Genomic DNA, 26,270 nt, shown 5'->3' on the forward strand with positions numbered 1-26,270 from the left:
TGAGCTTTGCGTAATGACGTAAAATGAATCAGCATCTGGGCCTACGACAACCATATTGACTCTGCCTACGCTCAGCCGTTTCGCTCACCTACTTTTGCAGCTACAGCAAAGGCAATGTAAGCAGCAGGCTAGGCGCCGCCCCCTTTTCGTGGGGGAGAAATTGTTCCTTTGGGATGGGGCAAGATTAGATATTGGTACTTTTACCCTAGAGTCAGCATTAAGCGATCAGAGCGATCAGGGCGATTATCAGTGCCTATCGCACAAGAAAAATCACAGCATTCACAACAGAGGAAGCATTGCTAGAGTGCCAATTGACCTTGTGACCTAGAGGCGCTGGGGAGAAAGTGTCAATCAATCGTCTCAGTACTACGGGCACAGATCCTTGCTGCCATGTTCGCCTCTTAAGTAACACGTAGACCAAAAGCAGACAGACTTGGCAGTGATCAGTCCATCTCAGCTCAGCCAATGCAGCTATTTACCCACCGACCTCGGTCGGTGAAAGAGCTGGGGGAACGGGCAAAGTAGGGATATTGAATGCCAAGGCAAAAGCATGAGAGATCAGCGGAGGTTGAGAACCCTGGCGCAACGTTACGCGTGGAGACAGCTTAAGGTCCAGACAAGAGCGAACGGCACATCCCACAGGTTTTGGCTCGGTTTCGTGAGTGGTCGACAAGGGCTAAGGCAAGGCAATTGGTGAATGGACGGGCGACAGTCGCCACTCTGTTGACCGTCACGAATCGTATTCCAACAGATGTGCTAGTGCCTTGGGAAAGCCCATGTCAATGGCTACATATTGTGTTTAGCTGAGTTGCGTGAGGTCGCCTTTGATGCTCAATAGCCATCTCTTGTCATAGCTAAAAAGGACCCTGCCCTTTTTTCTTCCAGAAGGAAAAGCCATTGCACTGTAGACCAGGGAAAAAAAGCATTCCTCCAAGACGTTATAGGGCTGTCGAAGCACAGATTATTCGTGAAGCTTTCCCCGGAGCCAAAGCAACCTTGACATCGCATTTTATTCGGCGCGAGATCGTGTTGCAGGCAGCGAGTTAAAGAGGCAAAGAGTTCTCGCCAAAACCCCCTTCGACCCTGAGAGTTGGTTGGTCTAGCGCGAATTTTCTCGGTTCATTTCGAAAGGTCATCAATAAAACCGTCCCCCTCTGAATGCTTCTGTGTCCACTCCCTTCTTACTTTTTGGAAGAGTGTTGTCTCTCACGTTCTCTGTACCCCCCTTTCATTCAATTGATCCATCAAGGCCAATCAGCTTCCATCCTGACGCCTGGTCAATCTCTCGACTGCACCTCTTGCCACCAGCAGGCAGCGTACAGCTCAACGCCTCCCACTCCGCCCAACAAGTCTCTGACTGCGGTTACGGGTCCCACCTGGACTTGATCCTTTTCATTCATTGAAGTCTTCCCATTGTCGTTCATTCTTTAGCGACAATCACAATGGCTTCCACTACCGCACTTCCCAAGAGGTCTGCTTTCCAGAGGTCCGTCACTCAGGACTCTGCAGTGTCCAGCATGACAAACTCCACTGCGGTCTCCCCAATGGACTCGCCCAGGGAGTCTCCATCTTCAACCTCGGTCTCTTCTCTGAGCTCTGTAGATGAGTCTCTGACCAAGGACCAGGCCGGTGTTCTTCTGGACACGTATGGCAACGAGTTCAAGATCCCCGACTACACCATCAAGCAGATCCGCGAGGCTATTCCAGCCCACTGCTTTGAGCGGTCTGCGCTCACTGGTTACTACTATGTGCTCCGCGATCTTGCATGCATCTCCGGTACCTTTCTCATCTTCCACAACTTTGTCACCCCAGAGTACATCCCCTCAACGCCCGTGCGAGCTGTGCTCTGGGCTTTGTACACGGTGATGCAGGGTCTTTTCGGTACCGGTATCTGGGTCATTGCCCACGAATGTGGTCACCAGGCCTTTTCTGAGTCCAAGACCATCAACGACGCTACTGGCTGGGTCCTCCACTCTGCTCTGCTTGTCCCCTACTTCTCCTGGAAGATCTCCCACGGCAAGCACCACAAGGCCACTGGTAACATGGACCGTGACATGGTTTTCCTGCCCAAGACCCGTGAGGTCTACGCCACGAGAATCGGTAAGGCTATCCACGAGATCCACGAGCTTACCGAGGAGACTCCCATCGCGACCGCCATCCACTCCCTCCTCCAGCAGCTTTTCGGCTGGTGGATGTACCTCTTCACCAACGTCACCGGCCACAACAACCACCACAAGCAGACCGAGGGAAAGGGTGTCGGCAAGAAGAACGGCTACTTCGGCGGTGTCAACCACTTCAACCCCTCCAGCCCGCTTTACGAGCGCAAGGACGAGAAGCTTATCCTCCTGAGTGATCTCGGATGCATCATCACCCTCGGTGTTCTTTACGTATGCACCCAGAAGTTTGGCTGGACCAACGTCCTGGTTTGGTACTGGATCCCTTACATGTGGGTCAATCACTGGCTCGGTAAGTAATATGCATTGTGTTCTTCAAACGTCTTCTCTTGAACTAACATGGTCATCAGTTGCCATTACCTACCTCCAACACACCGATCCCACTCTTCCTCACTACGATGGTCACACCTGGACCTTTGCTCGTGGTGCAGCTGCAACCATCGACCGCGAATTCGGATTTATCGGTCGCCAACTGCTTCACGGCATCATCGAGACTCACGTCCTTCATCACTACATCTCCACCATCCCCTTCTACAAGGCCGATGAGGCCACCGAAGCCATCAAGCCTGTCATGGGTCAACACTACCGCAGCGACGTCCGAGATGGTCCTATTGGATTCCTCAGGGCTCTGTGGACCAGCGCCAGGTGGTGCCAGTGGGTCGAGCCCTCCGAGGGTGCTAAGGGTGAGGGCAAGGGTGTCCTTTTCTACAGAAACAGAAACGGACTCGGCACCAAGCCCGTTGCCATGGCCGATCCCAGCAAGAAGACCAAGACCACAATGCATATCGGTGCTGAGAGCGATAACGAGTAATCTGAAGTATCCGACCGTACTGTCATCTCATTTATCAATTAGCCGACATTTCCCGCCGTCACGCTACGATGTAACTTATAGCTGGCGTCCTCGTCCCAGCGCATCGTGTCTTATTCTATCGCGACTCGCGGAATCTGGCACAGGTTTCGTCCTCGACGGGACATGATGCATGATCCCGTCCCGACTACTAGTTTGCAATCCTTCATCAGTCAACCATTGTCAAGAGGATAGACCGCGACACCCACTCCTTCGCATGGGCTTTGCTTTGCTTATTAGAGGATGCTGAATTTGTAGCACATAGAGAGCCTTGCGATGTGCCCTTTTTGCTTTGGCAGTATCCAGCACATTGATAGTAGTGTTTGTCACGGGGGACGATTTAGAGAGGAGTAGCAAAAATGTCACAATCGTTTTTTGATTCATCAATTTCAAGAACCTTTCCCGTTCGCCAATGCCAACTGTAATATATCATTGATTATGAATATATGAACCTCCGTCCAGACCGTATGAAACACGTGCGGAGTGCATCTTGATCGATAACCTGTCCACATCCACATATTATCTACAGCAACGGTCATTAGTACAAGTACAGTACCATCCTCCTCGCTTACGATGAAGATTGAGTTCTGTTCCCCTGAAAGTATATGAATCCATACGAGATCCAGTACCTGTACAAGTGTATTAAGCATTCCTCGTGCCTGAGGCCGCGGCGACAAGCGCGGCACCCACGAAGTCGGAGCGAGGGGGGACTGTGGGAGCTTCTTCTAGATGCCAAAAGAAACGATAAACACCACTTATCAGGCGTTATCGGATCACCCACGGTCCCCGATCTCCCGTGCCTCGGCCCACTTTGCTGTCCTGTAAGATGAGACTACTGTAGGACTGTTTCTTTTGGTGCAAACAGGCCCTCCAAAAGTACAGTCGCTTTACCGACAAGGTGGGTTTTTCGAGAAAGACACAAGATCTCGTTAAGCTCGATAGATTTCTATCGTTGTTCTTGGATGATTTGATTGTAGCTTGGCCTTGTCTGTCTATTTTCTTCATTTCCCTTACGTTTTTTCTTTTGCTTGCTGGGCGGTTCATTCCACTTTCCTTCTTCACTTCCAAAAACATATACTTGTTTGGGACTTTCTCCGGCTGAGGTGTCAAAGGGTGTAACTGGGTGGTTTAGAGATTGTTTCTATCACAAGATCGTGCATAATGTCTGCTGCACAGCGGTTGCCCGTGCTTGTGAGCACACTGGGGGTGGGTGCAGCGCTGGTTGCTCTTGTTGCCGTACCCAGTGCTCGTGAGACCGCGAGCAGATATCTTGGTGTTTCTGCTCCTGGAGGCACGTGGAGGTTATTGGCCATCGGATTCGCATTGCTGAATGTCAAGAGCTTGCCTTTTGCCTGGCATGTAAGTTGTCTATCACTTTCTTTGCTTTCCTTCAATGGGCACAATGTGAATGTGAGAGACAATTCTGATCGTGTGACGTGCAGTACCGGGTCTTCAGACATATTCTGTATCAACTGTATCTAGCGCCTAAGCCCATGACCGCGCCGCAACTCTTCAAGCCGATCATCACGTCGTCTTACAACGCCATTACCGAGTGCGATTACAACCTCCACAAATCCAACAGTACCTACTTTGCCGATCTAGATGCGGCGAGAGCGGCGCTCATGGGCGCTCTGCTGCGCAAGTCGTTGGCTCGTCTCAACAAGGGTGATATGACCGGATTGCCGGAAGAAGCCAAAACAACAAAGGGCAAATACATTATCGCGCTGGGAGGCATTGCTTGCACCTTCCGCAAGGAGATCAAACCTCTGGAGCAATTCGACATCTGGACCAAGGTGCTGACTTGGGATGAGAAGTGGATCTACGTCGTCAGTCACGTTGTGAAGAAGAACACCAAGCAGCCGAGCACTTTCTTCCTTCAGCCCTGGAAGAAGGGCAGCAAGAAAACGCAGACAGCTGACGCTGGGTTGAAGGAAGAAAAGGACTGGACCAAGTCGGTGTTTGCGACCAGTATCGCCAAATATGTCTGCAAGAAGGGCAGGTTGACAATCCCACCCGAGGTCTTCCTCACAAGAGGCGATCTGCTGCCTCCGAAGCCCTCAAATGTGCCGACTCCGGCTGCCACAGCGATAGACACTCCAGCGACGACTGGTCAGGACACTCCTGCGAACTTGTCGAGTCCGGAGAACCTGGCTGCAGACGTCATGGAGAAGCTTGGCCAGACAGCAGGTGCAGACAAGAGCGATGATGCAGCGGTGTACGACGCAGATGGGATGACATGGGAAGAAGTGGAGAAAGTGAGATTGAGAGGACTCGAGCTTGCTAAGAACTTTGACTCCCTAGCAAAACTCCACGGTGAATTTGGAGCTGAAGAGGAAGTCCTGGGCAAGTACTCGGACTTTTTCTGGTAAAAGGATCATCATACCACTGCCATAGATTTGTATGGTATAGTACACTATATGGCGACCTTGAGGGTCGGCTGCATACAGAGCATGATCCATGATATCAAGTAGATTAGCAACAAGCTTGCGTGGACAACCAGTATCTAACTTTAGGTCATGCAACAACATGATCGACTCTACAGTACAAGTACCATTACATATCTTGCATTGGCCTCGTGCGCACCCCAATCTACTAATGCAAGGTAGTACTGCTGGCACAAAACTACTGCGATAGCGGCAGCACTTTGACGACAAGGAGAGCCGCACGCTACGGCGCTTGTACGGGCACACTTCCTGTGCATTGACCGAGACTGTCTGCTGAAGCGGCTCGTCAACAAGTTTGAATAGGTAGTGAATTCTCGCGATATCCGTTAAAACTGGTCGGGGCTTTCTCGTATTCTGCCTATAAGCAAATCCTTCAGAACGACAAGCAATTTGCAACTACTTCCATCGAAGTGTAGACATATACTTAACCCCTCTGTCCCGCTGCATCTTCTTGAATATGAATGCTGACGATGAACCTGCTTTCGTCCATCGGAGTTCTGGATAACACTAAGATGCTACACTCGGACCCTCCACTGCCACGTGGCTTGCAACGTACACTTGCCGTCGGAACCATTTTGCAAGCCACCACTGATGGTGTTCTCGGTACCCTCGAGGAAAAATGCTTGCATATAGTACTGCTATGGATATAGATTGCTCACTTCTCAGTCTCACTATCTACAATATACGAGAGTCCCTGTGTTGCATCCCTAGTCTTGAGCCGAAGAGCGACCTGCATTCCTCGGATCCGGAATGTTACAGAGAAGTAGGAATGCCCGGGGACGAAAGAAACAAAAACAAGGCTGTATTCGTCACGCCCCCAAAGGACTCATGACACGCAGAATGCCTGAGCGATACCGCACCATTTTCGCGCGCCAGCCGCAAGCCGCAAGCGCTTCTCTTACCATGCTTCACATACATGCCAAGGGCACTTAGAGGGGCCAGTGTGTTCCAAAACCAGGTCCATAGTGACTCTCGCCCAGGTTGGCATGGGCAGAAGTGGTTTCGTCCGTTCCTTGGTGGTAGAGCGGTTGCCGGGCCCTAGTAAGCCACAGGCGGCCACAATTTCATACTATAGATGAACTCGATGATAGGTTTGTATAAGACTCTCGCCCTCTGCCGCTGCGGCCGCTATCAGATCTGTCTTGTAGGTGTCTGTCCATTCCTGTCGTTTTTGTACTGTATCTTATGCTGAATTCTTTATTTACGATTTGAGGAAAGAGAGAGGGTTCCTGCTATTAAAGTGTTTTTGTGTGAACATCAAGGTAGCGAATTGCACGAAGACACCTCTGGTTCTTTGCTATACTACTTCTATCCCCACAACTTTTTGCTCTCGACTATGCCTACTCTGGCATCGTTGGTGCTTACAGCGCTGCCGTTTGTGCATCTTTCGTTTGCAGACCATGCTTTGTATAGCGGTTCAGACTACCAGAACCAGGCATACGGTCTCTACCCTAATCAATCTTATCAGTCATCCAATCTGAGCACCCCAATCTTCCAAGTCAACACAGCGGCCACCGACGGTGCTTCCAACAACAGCCATGTCTTTATCAGTCCTAGAGGAAAGGCAGTCGGCCAGAGCAGTCCTATGATCTTCAACAGCAACGATCTAAGTCTTGTGTGGGCTGATCCGTCGTACGGGCAGACATTCGGAGTCAGAGTGCAGGACTACAACGGGAAGGATTATATCACTTTCTGGCGGGGTGTAGTGAAATCGACTGGCTTCGGAACTGGCAGCTGTTACCTGCTCGATTCGTCTTACAAGATCGCATACAACGTCACGACCAGTGGTCTGTCTGTCGGCAGCGATATTCACGAGTGCCAGCTCACAGACAAAGGCACTGCTCTGCTGACGGCATACGAGCCTACCAGCTGGGACTTGTCAGAGTATGGCATCGACGACGGCTGGATCGCAGACTCTATTTTCCAGGAGGTTGACATTGCCACTGGAAACATGTTGTTCGAATGGAGAGCATCGGACTATTATCCTCTGAACGCCTCGTACGCCGATCCCGGCTCCACTGGAATCAGTGCCGACAGCCCTTACGACTTCTTCCATATCAACAGTATCGAGAAGGACGACTCGGGCAACTACTTGATTTCCGCAAGACACGTCCACGCCATGACGTACATCAATGGCTCGAACGGTGATGTGATCTGGCACCTCGGAGGCAAGTTGAACGATTTCGAGGATCTCAGCAATGGCGACGCGACAAACTTCGCCTGGCAACACGATGCTCGCTGGATGAACTCGGACCTCACGGAGATGACCTTCTTCGACAACGGCGCCGCAGACTGGGTTAACACAGAAGAGGCCACGCGTGGAATGTGGATCTCACTAGACTACAGCAACATGAGCGTGTCACTCATCCGCGCATACATGAGTCCAGAGAGTCTCCTATCAATATCCCAAGGCAGTGTCCAGCCGCTCTCTAACGGCAATATATTCATGGGATATGGCAGCGACGCATCATTCCTCGAATACACCAAAGAAGGCGATGTAGTGTGGGACGTGCAATTCGGCATCAACGGCAACACATCCGTGCAGAGCTACCGCGCCTACAAGATGAACTGGCAAGGTTTCCCGTCGTGGAGCCCCAGCATCGCAACAGCATCCACCGACGACAACAACAACAACGCAACAATCTACATGAGCTGGAACGGCGCCACAGAAATCCACACCTGGGCCCTGCTCGCCTCGAACTCGTCCTCTGCACAACTCATCAACGCCACTGACCTGTGGCGCGGAAATATCACCAAATCCGGCTTCGAGACCAACATCAGCATCGACACCTCGTCGTCCGGGGACCGCTACTTCCGCGCCGCAGCCGTCGATGCAGACGGCAAAGTCCTCGGCGCAAGCGGAATCTTGAATCTCCAGGACGGGTCCGTGAAGGACGTGGATTCAGACGTTGATCTTAGCGTCGGTGGACCTTCTTCTTCGTCTGGAGACAAAAACGGTGGTGACAGCAGCAGCAGCAGCAGCAGTGGTTCTTCTTCTACCTCTAGTGCATCTGGATCAGCGACTGCTGCGGCGTCGTCTGCATCTGCTACTGCTGATGGCAAGACCAGTGGTGCTGGTGCTTCGTTCACGGCTGTCAGCGCTCCTCGGGTCCTGGCTGTCGTTTCTTCTCTGCTCGTCACATTTGCTCTTTCTGTCCGTTTGTAGGGTTCCTCTGTCTGTATCATGTTGAGGGTTCTTCTTTTCTTTTTCCATTAGCGGGATCTTCGTTCGTATTTGCATGGATGAGAGGTCGATATTCTTATTCTCGGTCGCATATAGTATGGCGTGTACGTTTACTGGAACATGTACATAATAATTTGCATTAATGGACCTACATACCTAGTCTCAGAGGTTGTAATAACGGACGCCATGTCCAGATTATACAGTATATCTCAAGGTCTTCAGAGACTGAAAGCCTGATGAGAAGTGTGTACTACGTTGCCATCACAGGTTATACATTGCTTCACATGACTACCAAAGCCGAAGTTTTTGTTGTTGATATAGTGTTCATGCTTCGTATCTCATGTATGTAAATTAGAAATAAATAAAACCTGGTCTGAATTGGCAACTTTGGGGTCTGCTACGATGTCCGCCGATCACTAGGGATCCAGATTTCTGTGCCCAGGCCTCCGATGCCATTACATGTTCCGTCCCAGATCCCGCCCAAGTCGCTGTCGTTTCGCTCAATCGTGATGGCTGCGAGTCGAGCACTCGCGCTCGAGACGCCTGCTTCTGTGCTTGTGCCGTCCCAGATGCCGCCGTTCAGTGGCAGGCAGGGCTCGCTCGTCTGTTTCAGATCCATACTCGACAGGGGCTCGCTCGTGCAAGTGATTGTCACGCTCCGAAGGATGCTCTTGGGGTCTTGTTTGATTGGGACTTCGTCTGATTTCCTCGTCGTTTTCGGATCGCGCACATTCATCGCTCCCATCGTGTCTGCTTGCGTCGTTGACGTGCTCTGAGACGTTGTTGTGCTTCGAGACGTTGTTATGCTCTGGGACAGTCCTGCTGTGTTCCCCGTCGACGTCTTTTCGATTGCGATGAAGTGAGACTTGCTCTCGTCGCTGTTGACGAGGGTGTCGGTGCCGTCGCTGCAGCACATCTCGACGTCTCTGCTGTGGCTGCGGAACTCGAAACTGGGTACGTCGTCTGGCCCAGATGCCGGCTCATCACTCGCTTTGGGGAAAATGTTCCTGAACAGATGGTGCTTCTTCATGCGCTTGTAAAATGTGACAATAGTGGATCGCCAACAGGGTATACTGGCACACATGATGCCGATATTGACCTCTGTAGAGGAGATGATGGCCGGAAGACCATTGTCTAGCGCCACATCGGCTGCAACGGCTATATCGTAAAGGATGTGCAAACGTATAATGGTGATAAGGCATGCGATGGAGCCTAACCCAAAGACCGATATTAATTCCAGACGTTGGCGCCGGGGCAGCTTCAAGCTGCTGACAACTGGCATGGGAAGAATCAAGATGGCCAAGTCACTGAATAAAGCGAGGCCTGCAGCTGTGAACCAGACTAGCATATTAGAAAGGCAGTGACCTTTTACTCGAATATCCCAGGAGGCTCGTATTGGCGTGCATGCCAGCGCGCATAATAAGATGCTGCCTATGCCTTTTTGTTCGTCAGCATGTGCGACACAACTCTTAGTATCTGGAAAAGTCTTACTAGCTACTGCTACGAAGACTATCAACGAATAGGTGAGTATGCGCGTTTTACGGCCGCGGAAAAATCGGAGATATAGGAACAATATAGAGAGTTTTGTGGATGTCAAGGCACCGATATACACTATGACACTCTGATATAGTTTTAATACGAGGGCTTCAACATTGGCCAGTGGCAGCTGGCTTGTTGGTGTGCCTTGACCGAGTGAGACTTGTTTGATCAGCATACTGACCTGTCCCGTGGATAAAATCTGACAGAGAACAGTGAGCAAAACCACAGAATAAGATCATATCGGGCTTTGCCTACTATAGCAATCATGATCAAATAATCATCAATGCCTGCACTTCGGAGGACTGCAAATCGTATAATGAGCCGCCCAGCCACAGTGATCATGGCCAGCAGCAGCATCGTCGTCGTGACGATGATTTGTGTTTTACCATCGGGCTGACCGGAACCCATGGTGAAGCCGAACCTCGAACCTTGGGAGAACCTTCAGGAAATCATTTGATTCATGATGCGAGGGAATCGTAAGGTAGTATATTTGACCCCAAAATGAGGAGCTAACATGACGGGGTGACACTCGCGAGTTCACAGGGTCTATGTGAACCCAGGTCCATGGCGTCGAAGGTCTCAAACAGCCGTGGAGGCGTTGCAGGAATCACTTGCAACGGTGTTTGGCGCTGTCTCATATACATGTGGGATTGTATCCGCTGAGGAGTGTACACAACAACGGCCTGACGTGGCCAAGAGCTCGAGAAGTCAATTTTGGCCGTGAGGTAATGACCACAATTCACATTCAGTGTGATATCATACTCATGATATGAGAGTCGGTGCGAATTCATGCACCGAATGTGGAGCGACACATGGTCATAGAAAAATATAGCTTACCTGACTTTATCCGATTGAGGAGTCGAGGTCTATCCAGCCGCGTTGTGGTCATATCTTACATGGCATTGCAGCTACCAAACGGTGAAGCAACGAACGTTGCAACATTGTCTTACAACTTGTCATCCTTACCCACGAAAAGCTGCAAGACAGACTCCAGGAAGATCGTGGCAGTCTAGATTATACGGACGTATGGTCTCTCAGTCCTAAGCGAAGGTACGCGTGTTGGTTTGGTATCGCCTCTACTCAAGTTGCAGAATGTGAGGTAGAATAAGTAAATTCTAACGCACCAAATTCATCTTGGTCACAGGCCGTGAAGCCGTACGCCTCCGGATCTGGTACTAATGTCACGCCATCCTACAGAGTGCCATGAAAATCTACGGCTTGCCTTGGATCGAACAAAACAGTCTCGCGTCGCATGGTTTACGATTTCGAGTTCTCTCCGGCTTAATGATTGTGTACTTTCCCAATGAGTCGCGAGCCTCTTACCGAGCTGGAACTGAATCGCACATGCCACTACGCCCCGTTGGGAGGAGATCGTGAATTTTTGTCTCAAGACTTCGGTACTCCATTCGGTTCGACAAGGAACCATCGTCAATCTTTTTATTGACGGGACACGAGAAGCTTATGCCTCTCCCACATCGGACTGATGCCCGTCAGTCCTCGATACGCGCACCAGTTCTGTAGGCGTGAGTGTACATACTGGCATTTCTGCCGCCCCCGAGCGGTAGGTACCTCAGGTTAGTGGTAGGAGGCGTTCCCATCGCCAAGACGAGATCAAGTGGCACGAGCTTAGAAAGCAAGGCCGTTACAGTGACCCGACAGCATAACCCGTAGACCCTGCCGTGTTACCTTGCATCATCCATGTGGTCAAATTTCGTGGTGAGAAGGCATTGATATGCAAACGTCGAAGTTTACCAGAAGCCAGTCTGCACACAGCTATGGAAGAAAACGATGCGCTTCCGAGGAAACGACCACGGATCAATCGTGCCTGTGCTGCATGTCGCAGACGCAAGATAAAATGCGATGGTTCGCAGCCTTGCAAGGCATGCACAACCAATGAACTGAGTGGGGCTGCGCCAAATCTGCTTGCAACCGCATATAGAAAACTGATGTGAAAATAGTCTGTTCGTACGATGAGGATGAAAGGCGCAGAAATGGGCCCGAGTATATTCAGACGCTTGAGAAGAAAGTGGAAGAGCTCGAATTGCTACTTGGCCATCAACCCCATAGATCTGACCGTGGGGGAAGTCTTGGTAGGTATAGCAGCATGGGCCACAGTAACAGGTACAACAGCGATATGAGTAGCAAAGCGTCTTCTACCCAGCGTGGGATGAGCAGGACCCAGAGCAGTGGCTTCAATAGCCACTCTTCTTCTGTCCGACCATCTCCATCACGTCGTCGGTCACAGACGTCAAAACAATCCTACGACGACGATGTTGTAGAAGCCATGGGTGGCACATCAGAAAACGAATCATCGTCGGAGGAGCGATACTGGGGCCACTTTGGTGGTCTGAGCCTTCTGCAAAGAATGCGAAAGCTTTGTAGTTCGGTCGCTGGAATGCATCAGTCCTCGCAGGGAGACTCTGTCGAGGATGACTTTGTCAGCGCCTTCGACTCCGCCTCCCCAGCAAACGGTAGTTCTGGTTCTTGGGATGCTTTCGCAATCCTACCGTCGAGAGACAGACTTATGGAGTGTATCAACATCACGCTTGAACAAGCATGCTGCTTGCTTGACTTTATTGACAGGTCGTCGGTAGAGGGCATCGTGCGCCACATCTACGACACAGACTCATTCGACTATACGGCTCAAGACCGGAAAATGCTTGCTCTGCTATTCGCAATGATGGCTGTGGGGCGACGATTCGAAGTGGAGAATGGTGATTCGACAAAATTGAAGAATAATATTTCGAAAGGGTCAGTCCCTGAAAACTTCTTTCCTCATATAGAATCGAAGCTTACAGCTAGCAGGTTACGGTACTTTCGCGCTTCTAGAAGCATACTGGACGTGGCGGACTGTCACGATATAATTTCACTACAGACTGTCTTGTGTCTGGTGATTTATCTCCAGGCCTCGTCGATGCTTTCGACCTGTTATTCTTACATATGCGCTGCTGTAGCTGCGTCTTTACGGATGGGACTACACTCGCCGGCTATACTCGAGACTCTCTCTCCAGATCAACGCAGAATTCGACGTTGCATATTCTCGGTCATCAACATTATGGACACTTACGTCACAACGTCATTAGGCTTGCCGCGGACTCTCAGGGACGTCGACTCCGAGTCTGTTGTCCCTATACCACAGCCCTCAGACAGCTTTACTCCTGTCTCGTTCTTCCTTCCAGAAGACGCTGACATATCATTGACTGCCACAAATGCGCATGCCAAGCTCATACATATCATGGCAAGGGCAATCGACTCTCACCACCCCCTCAATCGACCCCCGTGCCAGCAAAATGGCTTCTATACCGTCGAGTATCATAGGATTGTTGCTGTTGAAGAAGAACTTGAAGCATGGTACAATGCTTTACCTGCGTCGTTGACTTTCGACTCGAACGACGACATACACAAATTAAGGTTCGTTCAATCGGTACAACACTAGTGTAACGATCCCTAGCATTCACATAAGCACCGGGCAGAGCAGCACAATGAGGCTCGTGTTGAAAGTCATTGGCCAGTCTGAAAGCTAATATGTCTTCCCAGGTGCCAACTCTTGCTCCGCATGGCCTATGCGCACGTGCAAATGGTTCTCTACCGTCCATTTCTACATCATGCGGCGAAGATTATCAGACCCGCCCGCGAAGTGCGCTACAAATCATATGCGTGTGGCTCGGCTTGCGTTAAGGCGGCGATGCAAGTCGCTTGGCTAGCTGAGGCTCTAGAGGTGCGAGGTCTGTTCAATGAAGCGTGTTGGTTTGTCGCATTAGGGGTATCGTTCGCCGCCACTATACTGATGCTCTTCGTCTTGAGCAATGAAGGAAACGACACGATCAAAGCTGAAGCGGAGGCGGCGGAGAAACTCAAAAATCTACTTATGAGACACGCAGATCGCAGTCTCTCGGCTCGCCGCAGCTCGAAATTCTTGCAAGTAGGTCCACCGTATCATTTGACGTTGCAGGCAGCTTTGCTGCGACACATTGCACTTCGCATTCCTTCCTTTAGACCTGCCAAGATCCGACCACATTCTGTACAAAGTGCTGATAAACGTCCCCTTCCGCAGGAACTGATCGACACCAAGCGAAAGGGCACGAAGCACCCATATGACGACTTGTCTGGTTACACAGACGAGACGTTCCGCACACCTCGGGATCCTCGCACGGAGGGTAGCCAGCAAGAGCAACACGAAGACACTCACGATCAAGACGTTACAATGAATGCCGAGACGCGGACCGAAGAAGGGCAACAACCAACGCTCCAGGCCCTGTCATATCCCCGTATGCACCCCTACCTGGACGACATGACATTATGATCTCTGAAATTTTGTGTGTGAAATCTAGCTATGTCACAGCACTTTGATGTGAATCAACTCGACTTCTGAATTAGATACCCCATTTTCTTTCTCCCGGTTGGGCCCTTCGCTTTGGTTTTCCTTATTCTTGGGCTCGAACCTGTACAATCACGATTCAAGAACATATCTCCGAAGAATCATTTCATTTCTCTAGACGGGTCACCGGCGTGCGATACCATTCAGGTACTGTCGTAGCTCTTGATTTTACTACATTATACTTCAATAGATGAGTTTTGTATATTGCAGGAGCACGATTATGGAAGTTAACACAGGAAATCGTTGGACAATCAAGACTACAATACACTGGCCCGCTGCTTTTGGTCTGTACACTCACATCTGAGCACAGCGTGAGCGTCGTAATTGTGTCACAGCAACAGCCGTCTTGCCCCTCCGTGTTGACTTCAATCCAAACAATCCCCAAGGACGCGTCCCTGCTCTGTGCTAACAATTGCTAGCACAGTGGTCGATCATTATTCACAGCCAACTGATGCGCTTGCAGGTACAAGTGCAGGCGGCAGAAGTGGGCGAAGTGGGGCATATCGTGGGAAGCAATCGCAGTAAAGTGCGTCAGATGCAGGACAAGGCTTCCGTATGCGGTAATCTGTGCTATGGGAGGTGCAGTGCTCGAATCCGATTTGATAGTGGAGTTTGGGATGGAGGAATATGCCTGCTGGGACGACTTGTCAATTGGTTCGTCGTGACACGAAAGGTACTGCGAAAAACACATAAACAATGACTTGCGAGATTGTCCTTTGCTCTATGGTGTTATTGATTCTATATACGGTATATTGTGGCGGTGGTGGCTAGCATCTCTCACGGAGACCCATTATCGCCTAGCGGAGATACAATAGAGTGCACTCGCACTATAACAAGACAGTGTTACGGATGGGCAAGGGCAAGGGCAAGGGCAAAGCTACTGTAGAGGTAAGCAAACTCGCGAGCAAAACAGTGGCTCGAGGTGGAATCCAGCCCAGGGCGAGGCGCGAGACAAGCAAAGCCCAATGGCTGGTGCACGGACCTATGTTTGTTGGTGGTGGGCGTGCACCAGTTTGGCAGTTAGCAGTCAGAAGCAGCAGGAGCAGTAGCAGGAACAGCAGGAGCAGCAGCGACTTGTGAATGACGCTTCAGCCTTCCACAAGCTCATCATTACCTTACTTACATCCGCCACATCTCCCTCTATCACTTCACCACGACAATAAAAGCTGCATTGTTATCTGCTTTCATCAAATTCTCTCCTCACACGCCTTTTTGGTTCACTTCTTCCATTAAATCAGGCCTTCGTCCATAACTCTAGCCGGCGACACAATCTCCAAACACATATTTATTTCTACCACCCACTGCTCGCTCCCTGCAGGGCAAAGACTACGCAACCATGAAGCTTACTTTCAAGGTGCGTATCATCATCACATCAAATAGCCCATCGCTGTTCACCAACTAATAGCCCTTCAGGATCTCAAGCAACAGAAGTTTGTGATAGAAGCCGAACCTTCGGAAACGGTATGTTTTGCAGCAGCCCCGCACTCCCAACTGAAGCACAGAGAGGAGGGGCAAACAGGCAGAAACTGACGTTTTTCTTTCAGATCGGCCAAGTCAAAGAGAAGATCGCATCGGAGAAGGGATGGGAGGCATCGACTCAGAAGCTCATCTACTCTGGTCCGCCGCTGATTTTCTTCTCTATTAGCGACTGTCGACTCTAACGTGACTTCTTTTTCAGGCAAGATTCTACAGGATGACAACACGGTCGAGTCATACAAGATCGAGGAGAAGGGCTTCATTGTCTGCATGACACAAAAGGTTCGAGCAAGAAGAGGACACTGTCCTGTGCGTTCCCATGTGACCGCAGTTCTCACACGAATTGTAGCCCAAAGCCGCTCCTAAGCCAGCTGCCGCCGCTCCAGCTGCCCCAGTGCCCTCCACTCCCGCTCCTGCCACCACTGCAACACCTGCTGTTCCTGCCGCACCCCAGTCAAGCAACACAAATACTCCCGCCGCCCCTGCCACGCCGTCGCCTGCTGGATCCGCCGAGCCAGCTCGCTTCAACGACCCATCTGCTCTCGCTCTAGGCGAGCAGCGCAACGCTGCCATCTCCAACATGGAGGCCATGGGCTTCCCTCGTGCCGACATTGATCGTGCCATGCGCGCCGCCTTCTTCAACCCAGATCGTGCAGTCGAGTATCTGTTGAATGGCATTCCCGAGAGCGCATTGCGCGAGGAGAGACCCGCACAAGCACAAGCCCCGACGTCGCCGGCTCCTGCTACCGGCAACACCGGTGGAGCCCCCGCTGCTGGTGGAGAGGAACCTGTGAACCTGTTCGAGGCCGCTGCTCAGGCTGGACAAGGGCGTGGTGGTGGAGCCACTCGTGGTGCTGCCGCCGCACCAGCTGGTCTTGACGCCGGTGTGGGTGGCGATCCTCTCGAGTTCCTCCGCAACAACCCTCAATTTCAGCAACTCCGCCAGATCGTCCAGGCCCAGCCCCAGATGCTCGAGCCCATTCTCCAGCAGGTCGCCGCAGGTAACCCTCAAATCGCGCAACTCATCGGTCAGAACCCTGAGCAATTTATGCAACTACTTGCCGAGGATGTTGATGACGATGCTGCTCTGCCCCCTGGCGTTCAGCAGGTCAGCGTGACTGAAGAGGAGAGAGAAGCCATCGAGAGAGTAAGTTGTAGTCCTTTTCCACTCCACTTTTACCTCGCTGACCTTTACAATAGCTCTGCCGCCTTGGTTTCGAGCGTGATATGGTCATCCAAGCATACTTTGCTTGTGACAAGAACGAGGAGCTAGCAGCGAACTTCTTGTTCGACCAGCCTGATGAGGGCGATGATTAGGGAAACAGCCCGATAGTGTTGAAATAACGCAGGTACGAATGTTGGCTAATGCCGAAAGAAAGATTCACATGCCGAGCCATAATGATGGATTCGGGAGCGCTCGTTGAGGGGTCTGAGTGGTAGTCTCGCTCTCCTAAAGTCTGCACATCTGAAAGGCCACGTGAAATGATGCTCGAGACAACAATTGAATTGCAGAACGATTTTCCATAATACCCAGCTTCACGAACTACCTCGCGTGCTGCGAACCACTCTCACGTATAAATATACACATATATACTCGATTCTGACGCCTTGCATTAGCAACCATTATGAGCTTTCAGGTGCATATGATTGAACGTCGGAGATGGAACGAGTCGGGCATGGCATAGTAATGGGTCGTAGTATATCTTGACCAATGGGAAATTAAATCGTTTCATCGTAGTTTATTTGATCATCTGCTGCATGCGCTTACATTTCTGACCGCGCTTCCTAGATGTGTAGAGTCCGAGATCACCGCCCGGCGTCCACACACCTTCACCTGAGGTGGTATACGTGTTACGTTGATATGGAAAAGGACCCAGGTTCGCTTGCTATAGGACTATTATATGCGTGGGAGTGGTCGCCAATCAATGCGGTAAAGGTAGACGATCTAAGCGGGACTGACGACATGCATCGCCACCGTTCTCCGTCCGTCGGCTTGGTCGGTTACTAACGTTAGCGGCCGTAGCTTAATTCTGATTGGCCAGCGCTAAATGGCCATTCGTGGACGTGGTAGAGTATGCTCACTACCTATTGAAAGAACCTGCCTGCTCTTATTGTTCAATAGCACTGGCGCAGGTGTTGTCGCCTCATCGTATCTCTGTACTTCTTCTGTCTCGTGTCTTTTCTTCTTGACGTATGATATTCTAACCGCGACCGCCATTCCCGTATCGCGGACTCTTTTATCGCGAGCGCGAAATCAGGGTTTGCAAAAGGATATTGGAGCAGCATTCCTCCTGTACTATTTGTTTTTCTATCCTCGACTGTAAGTTCGAAACTATCAATACCTGTACATCTGTGTCCTTCCCTTGCTCGCTATCAGCATCAAGATTTTCGTGTTCGCAGGGCAGTCCTTGGACCATGATCATGTGCCAGCGTCATAAACAAACCGCACGGCCAGTTGCATTGACATTTCGAATAGTCCCTTTTGCCATTTTCTGAGATTCTTGTTTCACTTGTATAGCTTCTAGTGTAAGATACCCCGTGGTACTGCGCTGCTTTTAGACTTGTCGTCTGTTGCACTGTCACTTCTCTTTGTTTTCTATGGTTCAATGTACAGATCCCGGGACTAATTGGTCGGACAGTGGGACCTGATTTTACCATCCATCCATCATATAAGAGACCTTCTGACTGAAGTCTGAGACACACCTGACATCACTTGTAAGTCTATGAGATCTGAGTGATGTCCCGCACTGCCCGCTAATAGTATAAATCGACAGGCATGTGGACATGGAGCTTAGGCGGAAACGAGCACCCTCACCACAAAAGCCAATTTCTCGTCTCCAACCCTCTGAACCATTGCACATGACTACTCGAGCCGCGTCCAAGGCGGGATCTAATGCTTCCAGTAGCCGCAGGGGCTCCCTAGTATCCAATGGACAGATCAGCCCATCTGGTAGCTTCGAAGGCGACAGTCAGCGTGTGAACAAACGCAGGAAGCTATCGACAGGATCCAAAACGACGCCCACCAGGGGCAGTAATTCTTCAGGCGCCTTGTCCACAGCGTCACGGCCGTCTACGAGAAGTATGTCGAGTGGCAACTTGCCACCCATTAGTGAAACCCCTACCATGACCAGGAAAAGGAAAAGGTCATCTGACGTCTCGGCGCATACTATGAGCGTTACCTCTAGTACTCACACTATGGAGGATGTGAAAGAAGATGTTTTCGCTGATTCGCTGCCCGATGAATCTAAAGGTCAGATAGACTGGGGAGACAAACAATCCTTCCCATCATCGGGAGAGAGTCGTAGTCTCAAGAGCAGCAATCACGATGCCGACGAGCCTCCAGCGTATATCGATCCAGATCGTACAGCTCAGCAGCAAGGGTCTGAACCCACAGAGATAGCAAAACTCAAAGATTCGGAAAATGCGTCGAGCATTAATGGCGCAGCGAGCCCATTCGAGCATGCAGGTGGTAGCAATCCTGACTCAGCCTCATCTCACTCTAATGGCGCAGCTGCTCCTGTCAATGCTCATACGTCGGACAAGGGACTAAGAGTATCTGATGTATCTGAGCAAATATCCATCTTCTCCCAGGAGTCAGCAGAGGCGGCGGGAAATTCGCATGACCTTTCAGCAACAATGCGAAAGCGTGTTGAGACTGAGGAGCAAGCAGATGATGACGAGGGCGATGCGCAAGTACATGCCGACGCCGATGCTGAAGCCGAAGAAGAAGAAGAGGCGCCCGAAGAAAGTATTACTGCTAGTAGAGAAATCGTACCCCCAAGCTTGGATCCTACGCCAGTACAGTCCGCTCAGGCTTCGCCAGCGGGGTCGCCCCCGGACTCGAGTTTCGATCAAGAGTCTCCGGTGAAACGCGCCATCACTTCGATGCCAGGCGTCACTGGAAAAGGAAAGAAAAAATTACCGGGTAGACGCCGAGCTCCTCATGCTAACCCGAAAGTTGAAGCTGCACTTCGCAGGCAGCTCCATCTACGAATGAATTACCGAGCAGTAGCGAAAGCACTGAAACCAATACTTGCGGAACTTGGCCACCGTAGTTTGAGGGAGCTTGAGAGCAACCCTAGTGCACATGAAGAAGCTAGCGAGTATCCCGTTGTGAAGGAAGACTTGCACCAATGCTTTGAGCATCGTTTGGCCATTATCCAGAAACAAAAAGAGTTGAATAAACAGAGGCTGAAGGACATTTTGGAGGACGAATTGGAGATGCGGAAGACCAAATATGAGGTCAGCTGCCTGTTGTGCTATTATTATGTTTGAATTACTAACCTCCTTCCAGAATGTCAGCAGGAATATTAAAGAACAACATGTAATCCGATTGCAGCACGACTTTCTCACAGCAGTGCGTCATCACGAACAGGAAAAGGATGGCAACGCAAGTGACGACGAGGTATGTTTGTTCCTCAAGTACCTAGTCAAATATACTGACTGTGTCACAGGATGAAGATGTCGTACGTCCGTTGCGCCACGCAACAGCCAGAGGAAATGTTGCAGGCATCCTTGGACCTGAATATCACTGGCGAAGCAGACCCGCCGTGGAGACAGAACGCCTTTTCGACGAGATGTATAGACGTCACGAAATAATCCGTGACCAGAGCTCTCGAAAGGAAGGCCCTAGTCTTGCCGACAGCGTGCCATTCACAACTTTTGACTCAACGGTGCGAGATGGAATTGCCATATCGAAGAGACTTGAGATGCTCGTTCAGGCGTTGGAAGAGGTACAAAAGGAGCCTGTACCCGAACCGCCCCGACCTATCGCCAACAGTGAAGCTCTTGGCTTGCAGGCACTGGCGAACGCGTCGGCAGCAAGTGCTGCGACAGAGACTGCCATGAAAGATGCCGAGGAGAGAGCTAGATTGCAGGAAAGCGAGGCAGCCAAGACCAAGCAAGAGGAGGAAGACCAAATTCGATCATCTCTCAGCGTTCCAAAGCCCTCTCTATCACAAACTCCGGATGAAATACCTCAAAGTGCAAAAGCAAGTGCTGCTACTGCACTTTCGAACGTTCCTACGCCGGCCCAAACTCCCTTCAATGAGACTCAGCAGGACCATGTCAAAACAGAGTCCCATCCGGAGCAATACCAGAAACAGAGTCAAGTGTCACGCGAACCATCACAGGCGCCGACGCGCTCCAACACAAGCTTCAGTCAAGTTGCCATGGGTCCTTCGCTGACAGAAACAGCACCTCTCGTGCGCATTCCGGGCCTTGGTGGTCCGCTTAATGCACCGACTCAACCTGTCATTCCTGGACTGAGTCTTCTGCCTCAACCACAGCCGAGCCAACTCCCGGGCTTGGGTATTTCTGTACAGAACTCAGGACTGCAGCAACACCAAAATTACCCTCAACAGCCGCCCTTGCGCGAGTCGACTATGACACATCATTCCGCATCAAGAACCCCTCTCGATAGCCATGCTACACCTGCGTCCATGGCGAATACACCGAATCACCCAGGGGATTATCATCACTATGGGAGTGCTATGTCTGATAGACCTCAGGACACGATGGAGAAGCATGCGCATGTGCCTGTGGACACATCGTCGAACAATAGGCCCCCGAAAGACTTCTGGTCCAGTCTTGCTCATGGATCTCAAGACAGCGGGGTAAGCAAGACGGGATATGAAGCACAGAAATCCACCGAACAAGCCACGGGTGTTGGAGACAACTTAAGCCAAGTCGCTCCAGACAACCGTGTTTCACAACCGTATACTTCAGTTTATGGTGGGGAAGTGGACCCTTTCGGGCCACGTCCGGCGGAAAGAGGGCATCAATACCAAGATGGTCGCCCTTTAGATCAGGTTCCAGAGGAGAATCAAGGCAGAGCTTCCTCCAGGGCGCCCTCGACAGCGTCTGCGATCGCCTTAGAGCCGCTTTCTCAAAGACTCCGGAGCACTTCTGATTCGTTCGGACCGCTATTGGACAGGAACGATGCAACTAAGCCAGCGAAGAAGAGGGCACCCAAGACTTCACTGTATGGGCCATGGCCAAGAAGCAACAATTATCATCCCTACCAACACGACCGACGTGCCAGCACGACAGCGGTGGTGTCCCAAGAGGGACCCCCACATGGCTACATACAAACGTCAAGCGGCTATGGCCCTTCCGATAATCGTCAGCCATCGTATCAACCTACGCACCAAGTCCAAGGGCCGCCGATGTATTCTGCACCACCGCCGACTACAGGAACGTACGCCCCTCCACCGCATTATGCCCAAGTCCCACCTCCGCCATATAGTTACGATCAACGTCCCACGACTTATTCGCATTCTCCCTATGCATTGGCTCCCGCACCGACGGGGTTTTCCTCATTGCCAGGTCCGCCACCAATGTCTCAACCTCCACCTCTCGGTGCGTACTATGGAGCTCCACCCCCTCCTCAAATGTATCAAGCACAACAGACACCCTACACGCATGCACCGCCACCGCCGTTGGCCGCTCGGCCACCTCCTCCGAGCAGCCAACCCACGTATGGAGCGCAATATGGTGGGCAACCTATATTACCCGCTGGTGTATACGGGACGGCACATGGCTCGCCTGCGACTAGCAATGCTGGACCGGCTTTCGCACAGTATTCACAGCGCGACGAAGGCAGACGGGACAATTACGGGGGGCGTGGAAGGGGTCGTGGACCTCATGCCGAGTGGAAGCATTATCAGCCAAGGTGAAGCAAGTCATACGAGAGTTGAGTCATGAACGCCAGAGTGCATGGATGTAGTATAGTAGTGAGCAGGAAGGATACATGTTTGGAAGACGAGCTGCCAAGCTGTGCAGTGAGATTATCTGAGATCTATAGCTTTCAAAGCTCGCAGTGAAACTGTGATTGTAATCCTAATCAATCTCCCCCACAATGCAGTGAGTCACTTTTATGCAGATGGTGTGGATGCATATGTCTATTTCAGCATACGCCCAGCGCTAAGCTGTACGACAGGAAAAGAGTCATAACATATACAGTCGACATCGAACAAATGGGTCAACCGACAAGTGAGTCACTTGTGCGAAAGCGTAGTGTGGACCCTGGCGTCAGAATCCACTGCCGAAAAGAGACTAGCGTGCCCCTCGTCGGTTCGGCAGAGGTTTTGTGACGTCTTGCAGTAACAAATTGCGAACGACGCCAAAAGTAGATGCAGAGAATAAGCTGCAGGCAGAAAGAAGAAAGAGAAAGAAGAGAAGATTAAAGTGTGCGACTTTCCCCCCGCCACGTTCCTGCTCTCCATAACCAGATTCACATTATTCTTGTCTTGCAATAAACCTTTGACATTTGATTTTTATATACAAAAGCACAATTCGTTCTTTCTTTCTGAACCTTTAACTTACAGGAAAAGAAAAGTCAAGGAAAATCCAGCATCATGGCCGTCCGCGCAGCTTTCGAAAACTCCAACGAGTAAGAAACCCCTCCTTCCCGTTTCAGTAGCTCAGCACTCTTTATGCCGCAGTCGAGGAGGAAGGAAGCAGCCGCGGCATAGTCTAAAGCAGCAGGAGCAACAGCAGAGAGCAAGAACAAAAGTGCAGATAAAGAAAAGCAACGATACTAACCACGCACCACCGAACAGAGTCGGAGTCTTCTCCACTTTGACCAACAGCTACGCGCTCGTCGCCGTCGGCGCCTCCGAGAACTTCTACTCGGTCTTCGAGGCCGAGTTGCAGGATGTCATCCCCATCTGCCACACCACCATCGCCGGCACCCGCATCATCGGCCGCCTGACAGCGGGAAACCGCAAGGGCCTGCTCGTGCCCACCTCGACGACCGACCAGGAACTGCAGCACTTGCGCAACAGCATCCCGGACGACGTCAAGATCCAGAGAATCGAGGAGCGGTTATCGGCGCTCGGCAACGTCATCTGCTGCAACGACCACGTCGCCCTCGTGCACCCGGACCTGGAGCGCGAGACGGAGGAGATCATCGCTGATGTTCTGGGCGTCGAGGTCTTCAGACAGACGATTGCCGATAACGTCCTCACGGGCTCGTACATGAGCTTGAGCAACCAGGGCGGTATCGTGCACCCTAAGACGAGCATTCAGGATCAGGATGAGCTTTCTTCGCTGCTTCAGGTCCCGCTTGTTGCTGGTTCCGTGAATCGCGGTTCGCCAGTCGTCGGTGCGGGTATGGTCGTCAATGACTGGATGGCTGTCACAGGTATGATTACTCTTTTTTCCCCTGTTTCTACCGCTCGTCCCACTGACTTGAGATTCAAAAAGGTCTCGACACCACGGCCACCGAGCTCTCGGTCATCGAGTCAGTGTTCAAGCTCGGCGAGGGCTCCGGACCCAGCGCCATCAACACCATCAACAAGGATACCATGGTCGAGTCATTCTACTGAGCGGGAGAGAAATCTTTTTTTCTGCCTTCCAATCTTCATCATCCTCTCATTTTCTCTTCTCTTGTCCGTGAAAGAAGACGTAGAAAGAGAATCAAACGGGTTTTCAGCAGTCATCTGGCAGCATGGAGTGTGGCGTCTTTTTTGTCTCATCTTTTTCTTTTTTTTCGCTGGGTGTTCACGGGGACGTTCGAATGTCGAGTGTCCAGAAAAGAAGAAGGAATGGAGAAACGTCCTTTGATGAATGAATATGTCATCCCCGTCTTAAAAAAACCCGCGTATGCATCATCGATCGGCGTCGGATCCTCTTTCGGGCTGTTGTTGGGATTGAGAGCCGTCAGGACGCTTCTTCATGGTGTCGAAGGATAACCCACGAAACGTGTCCCATCATGGCTACTCAGTGTTTCACTTGATTTTCTGGCGCAGCAATGTTCAGACATCGCCTGCAGCACGGGATGTTGGTGATGATGGTGGTCCGACACGGATCTCTACCGTATGGTGTAACACCTTTTCGGAGAGTTTCAGATGTCCCACTCTCGACGTCGGGATGAAAAGAAAGAGTGTTTAGCCCTTTGCATCCATATAGATATATTGCTACATACACGAAATGAAAAGAAGCGACGAAATGGTCACTCGAGATGTAGACGACACGGATCTTTGATATTCTTCTGTTTTGCAAATTCACAGGTGGTTCAGATTCATCAAAGTCAGATGAGCCAAGTGAAGTAATAGGCAAGAGTTCCATATCTGCAGAGCCACTAAATGTTTCCCTGAATCCAAATAATATACACCTCCTTATAATTGGCTTTCAGGTCCTTGTTCTCCTTCGACTCGGGAGGAATTTACGACGACCAGATGGCAGAAGTGGAACCAGTGCCACCTCCAAATTCATGTCCATCCCCGTAAATGAGAGCAGGCAGTTTGCTCTCCATCACGTCCTTGCATCTGTCGACGCAATCGGCCAGTGCAATCTTCAGCTCTGCTCGCGCAGCTTCATCCAACTCTCCATTCACTTCGCTCCGACGTCCTCCACCTTCTGCTTCACCTGCGCCGCATTCGAAGCGGATGTTCAGGTCTTGCAGCACTCTGTCCAGCGTGGCGTCGATGCAGCCTTTGACGATCTTCTCCCCGATAAAGTCTCCCAGGGGTGCGGACAACGCTTGCACCAGATGATCGCATAGACGTGGAAAGGGACCCCAAGCTGTAGATGAAGATGCGACTAAAGATGAGAACCTCTGGATGCGCTTGTTGTGAGAGCCCTTACCGCCAGCCATGCGTGAGACCTCGACGTAGATTTCCGACATGCGCGTCACGAAGGGCGAGGGCTGACGCAACGGTTGAGGTTGTTGTTGGGCACTATTAGATGACGGGTAGCGTCTGGACACTGGGCGTGCTTCCAGGGCGTCATTGTGCATTTTGCTGTGTTTTATTATCAGTACATCTCACAAGACCAGAGGAAGAATACTCACCGAAGCGTTCTCTTGAGCGCCATAGCTTGGGCCCCGACCTCTGCCAAAGCAGTAATCCTCTCCTGATGGAAACACTCCATGAAATTCTGCATGTCAACACCGCCCAAATGCTCCGAAGTATCGAATTGTCGTTCTATCGTGTCAAACATCGCAGTAGTTTTCTTTATAATGAGCTCAATCTTTTCGTCTATGATTTGTGCAATCTCGACGTGCATGGGCTCAACATCTTTCTCCACGAGTCGCAGCAATTCCTCGGTCATATTCAGATAAGCACCATTCTTGGGCTGATGAATTCCGTCGCGCGTCACAAAGGCTTTGAACGAGGAGGCGGTGAACTTGGATCCCCATGTCGTGATCAGCCCCTTCACCATAGGGCTAAGCACTCGTTTGATCTGGTCCTGGAACTCGCGACCGAACATGGTTTTGATTGCG

General features: G+C 51.1%; 9 protein-coding genes across 12 annotated transcripts; 7 read left to right on the forward strand and 2 right to left on the reverse strand.

Moving 5' to 3' along the window:
* Positions 1 to 1,442: 1,442 nt before the first annotated feature.
* AAFC00_005201 (uncharacterized protein) lies at positions 1,443 to 2,985 on the forward strand (the record flags this gene model as incomplete). The annotated part of the gene is made up of 2 exons (XM_069344949.1): positions 1,443 to 2,466; positions 2,525 to 2,985. The coding sequence occupies 2 exons, from the start codon at positions 1,443 to 1,445 to the stop codon at positions 2,983 to 2,985; spliced, it is 1,485 nt and encodes a 494-aa protein (XP_069202778.1).
* A 1,197-nt stretch (positions 2,986 to 4,182) lies between these two features.
* On the forward strand, positions 4,183 to 5,390 carry AAFC00_005202 (uncharacterized protein; the record flags this gene model as incomplete). Its single annotated transcript, XM_069344950.1, has 2 exons — positions 4,183 to 4,380; positions 4,464 to 5,390. The coding sequence occupies 2 exons, from the start codon at positions 4,183 to 4,185 to the stop codon at positions 5,388 to 5,390; spliced, it is 1,125 nt and encodes a 374-aa protein (XP_069202779.1).
* Positions 5,391 to 6,801: 1,411 nt separating this feature from the next.
* AAFC00_005203 (uncharacterized protein) lies at positions 6,802 to 8,631 on the forward strand (the record flags this gene model as incomplete). The annotated part of the gene is made up of 1 exon (XM_069344951.1): positions 6,802 to 8,631. One exon carries the CDS (start codon positions 6,802 to 6,804, stop codon positions 8,629 to 8,631), a length of 1,830 nt encoding a protein of 609 aa, XP_069202780.1.
* Positions 8,632 to 9,046: 415 nt separating this feature from the next.
* Positions 9,047 to 10,596, reverse strand: AAFC00_005204 (uncharacterized protein; the record flags this gene model as incomplete). The annotated part of the gene is made up of 3 exons (XM_069344952.1): positions 9,047 to 10,086; positions 10,141 to 10,387; positions 10,444 to 10,596. The coding sequence occupies 3 exons, from the start codon at positions 10,594 to 10,596 to the stop codon at positions 9,047 to 9,049; spliced, it is 1,440 nt and encodes a 479-aa protein (XP_069202781.1).
* A 1,367-nt stretch (positions 10,597 to 11,963) lies between these two features.
* On the forward strand, positions 11,964 to 14,560 carry AAFC00_005205 (uncharacterized protein; the record flags this gene model as incomplete). 3 transcript variants are annotated; one of them, XM_069344953.1, is made up of 6 exons in its annotated part: positions 11,964 to 12,090; positions 12,147 to 12,939; positions 12,994 to 13,599; positions 13,726 to 14,110; positions 14,243 to 14,456; positions 14,520 to 14,560. In XM_069344953.1, the coding sequence occupies 6 exons, from the start codon at positions 11,964 to 11,966 to the stop codon at positions 14,558 to 14,560; spliced, it is 2,166 nt and encodes a 721-aa protein (XP_069202783.1). The 3 variants fall into 3 exon arrangements, with proteins under 3 accessions (XP_069202783.1, XP_069202784.1, XP_069202782.1); XM_069344954.1 differs by lacking the exon at positions 14,520 to 14,560 and having other exon boundaries at positions 14,243 to 14,491; XM_069348231.1 differs by lacking the exon at positions 14,520 to 14,560 and having other exon boundaries at positions 13,726 to 14,491.
* Positions 14,561 to 15,902: 1,342 nt separating this feature from the next.
* Positions 15,903 to 17,359, forward strand: AAFC00_005206 (uncharacterized protein; the record flags this gene model as incomplete). The annotated part of the gene is made up of 6 exons (XM_069344955.1): positions 15,903 to 15,920; positions 15,980 to 16,027; positions 16,111 to 16,183; positions 16,245 to 16,324; positions 16,392 to 17,189; positions 17,243 to 17,359. The coding sequence occupies 6 exons, from the start codon at positions 15,903 to 15,905 to the stop codon at positions 17,357 to 17,359; spliced, it is 1,134 nt and encodes a 377-aa protein (XP_069202785.1).
* A 1,467-nt stretch (positions 17,360 to 18,826) lies between these two features.
* On the forward strand, positions 18,827 to 22,719 carry AAFC00_005207 (uncharacterized protein; the record flags this gene model as incomplete). Of its 2 annotated transcripts, none has more annotated exons than XM_069344956.1 (3): positions 18,827 to 20,284; positions 20,337 to 20,447; positions 20,497 to 22,719. In XM_069344956.1, 3 exons carry the CDS (start codon positions 18,827 to 18,829, stop codon positions 22,717 to 22,719), a joined length of 3,792 nt encoding a protein of 1,263 aa, XP_069202786.1. The 2 variants fall into 2 exon arrangements, with proteins under 2 accessions (XP_069202786.1, XP_069202787.1); XM_069344957.1 differs by having other exon boundaries at positions 19,238 to 20,284.
* A 681-nt stretch (positions 22,720 to 23,400) lies between these two features.
* AAFC00_005208 (uncharacterized protein) lies at positions 23,401 to 24,372 on the forward strand (the record flags this gene model as incomplete). Its single annotated transcript, XM_069344958.1, has 3 exons — positions 23,401 to 23,435; positions 23,605 to 24,188; positions 24,251 to 24,372. 3 exons carry the CDS (start codon positions 23,401 to 23,403, stop codon positions 24,370 to 24,372), a joined length of 741 nt encoding a protein of 246 aa, XP_069202788.1.
* An 839-nt stretch (positions 24,373 to 25,211) lies between these two features.
* Positions 25,212 to 26,257, reverse strand: AAFC00_005209 (uncharacterized protein; the record flags this gene model as incomplete). Its single annotated transcript, XM_069348607.1, has 2 exons — positions 25,212 to 25,788; positions 25,839 to 26,257. The coding sequence occupies 2 exons, from the start codon at positions 26,255 to 26,257 to the stop codon at positions 25,212 to 25,214; spliced, it is 996 nt and encodes a 331-aa protein (XP_069202789.1).
* Between the last annotated feature and the right edge of the window lie 13 nt (positions 26,258 to 26,270).

Source organism: Neodothiora populina (assembly GCF_041146345.1).
Source record: "Neodothiora populina strain CPC 39397 chromosome Unknown canker_contig_5, whole genome shotgun sequence".
NCBI lineage: Eukaryota > Fungi > Ascomycota > Dothideomycetes > Dothideales > Dothioraceae > Neodothiora > Neodothiora populina.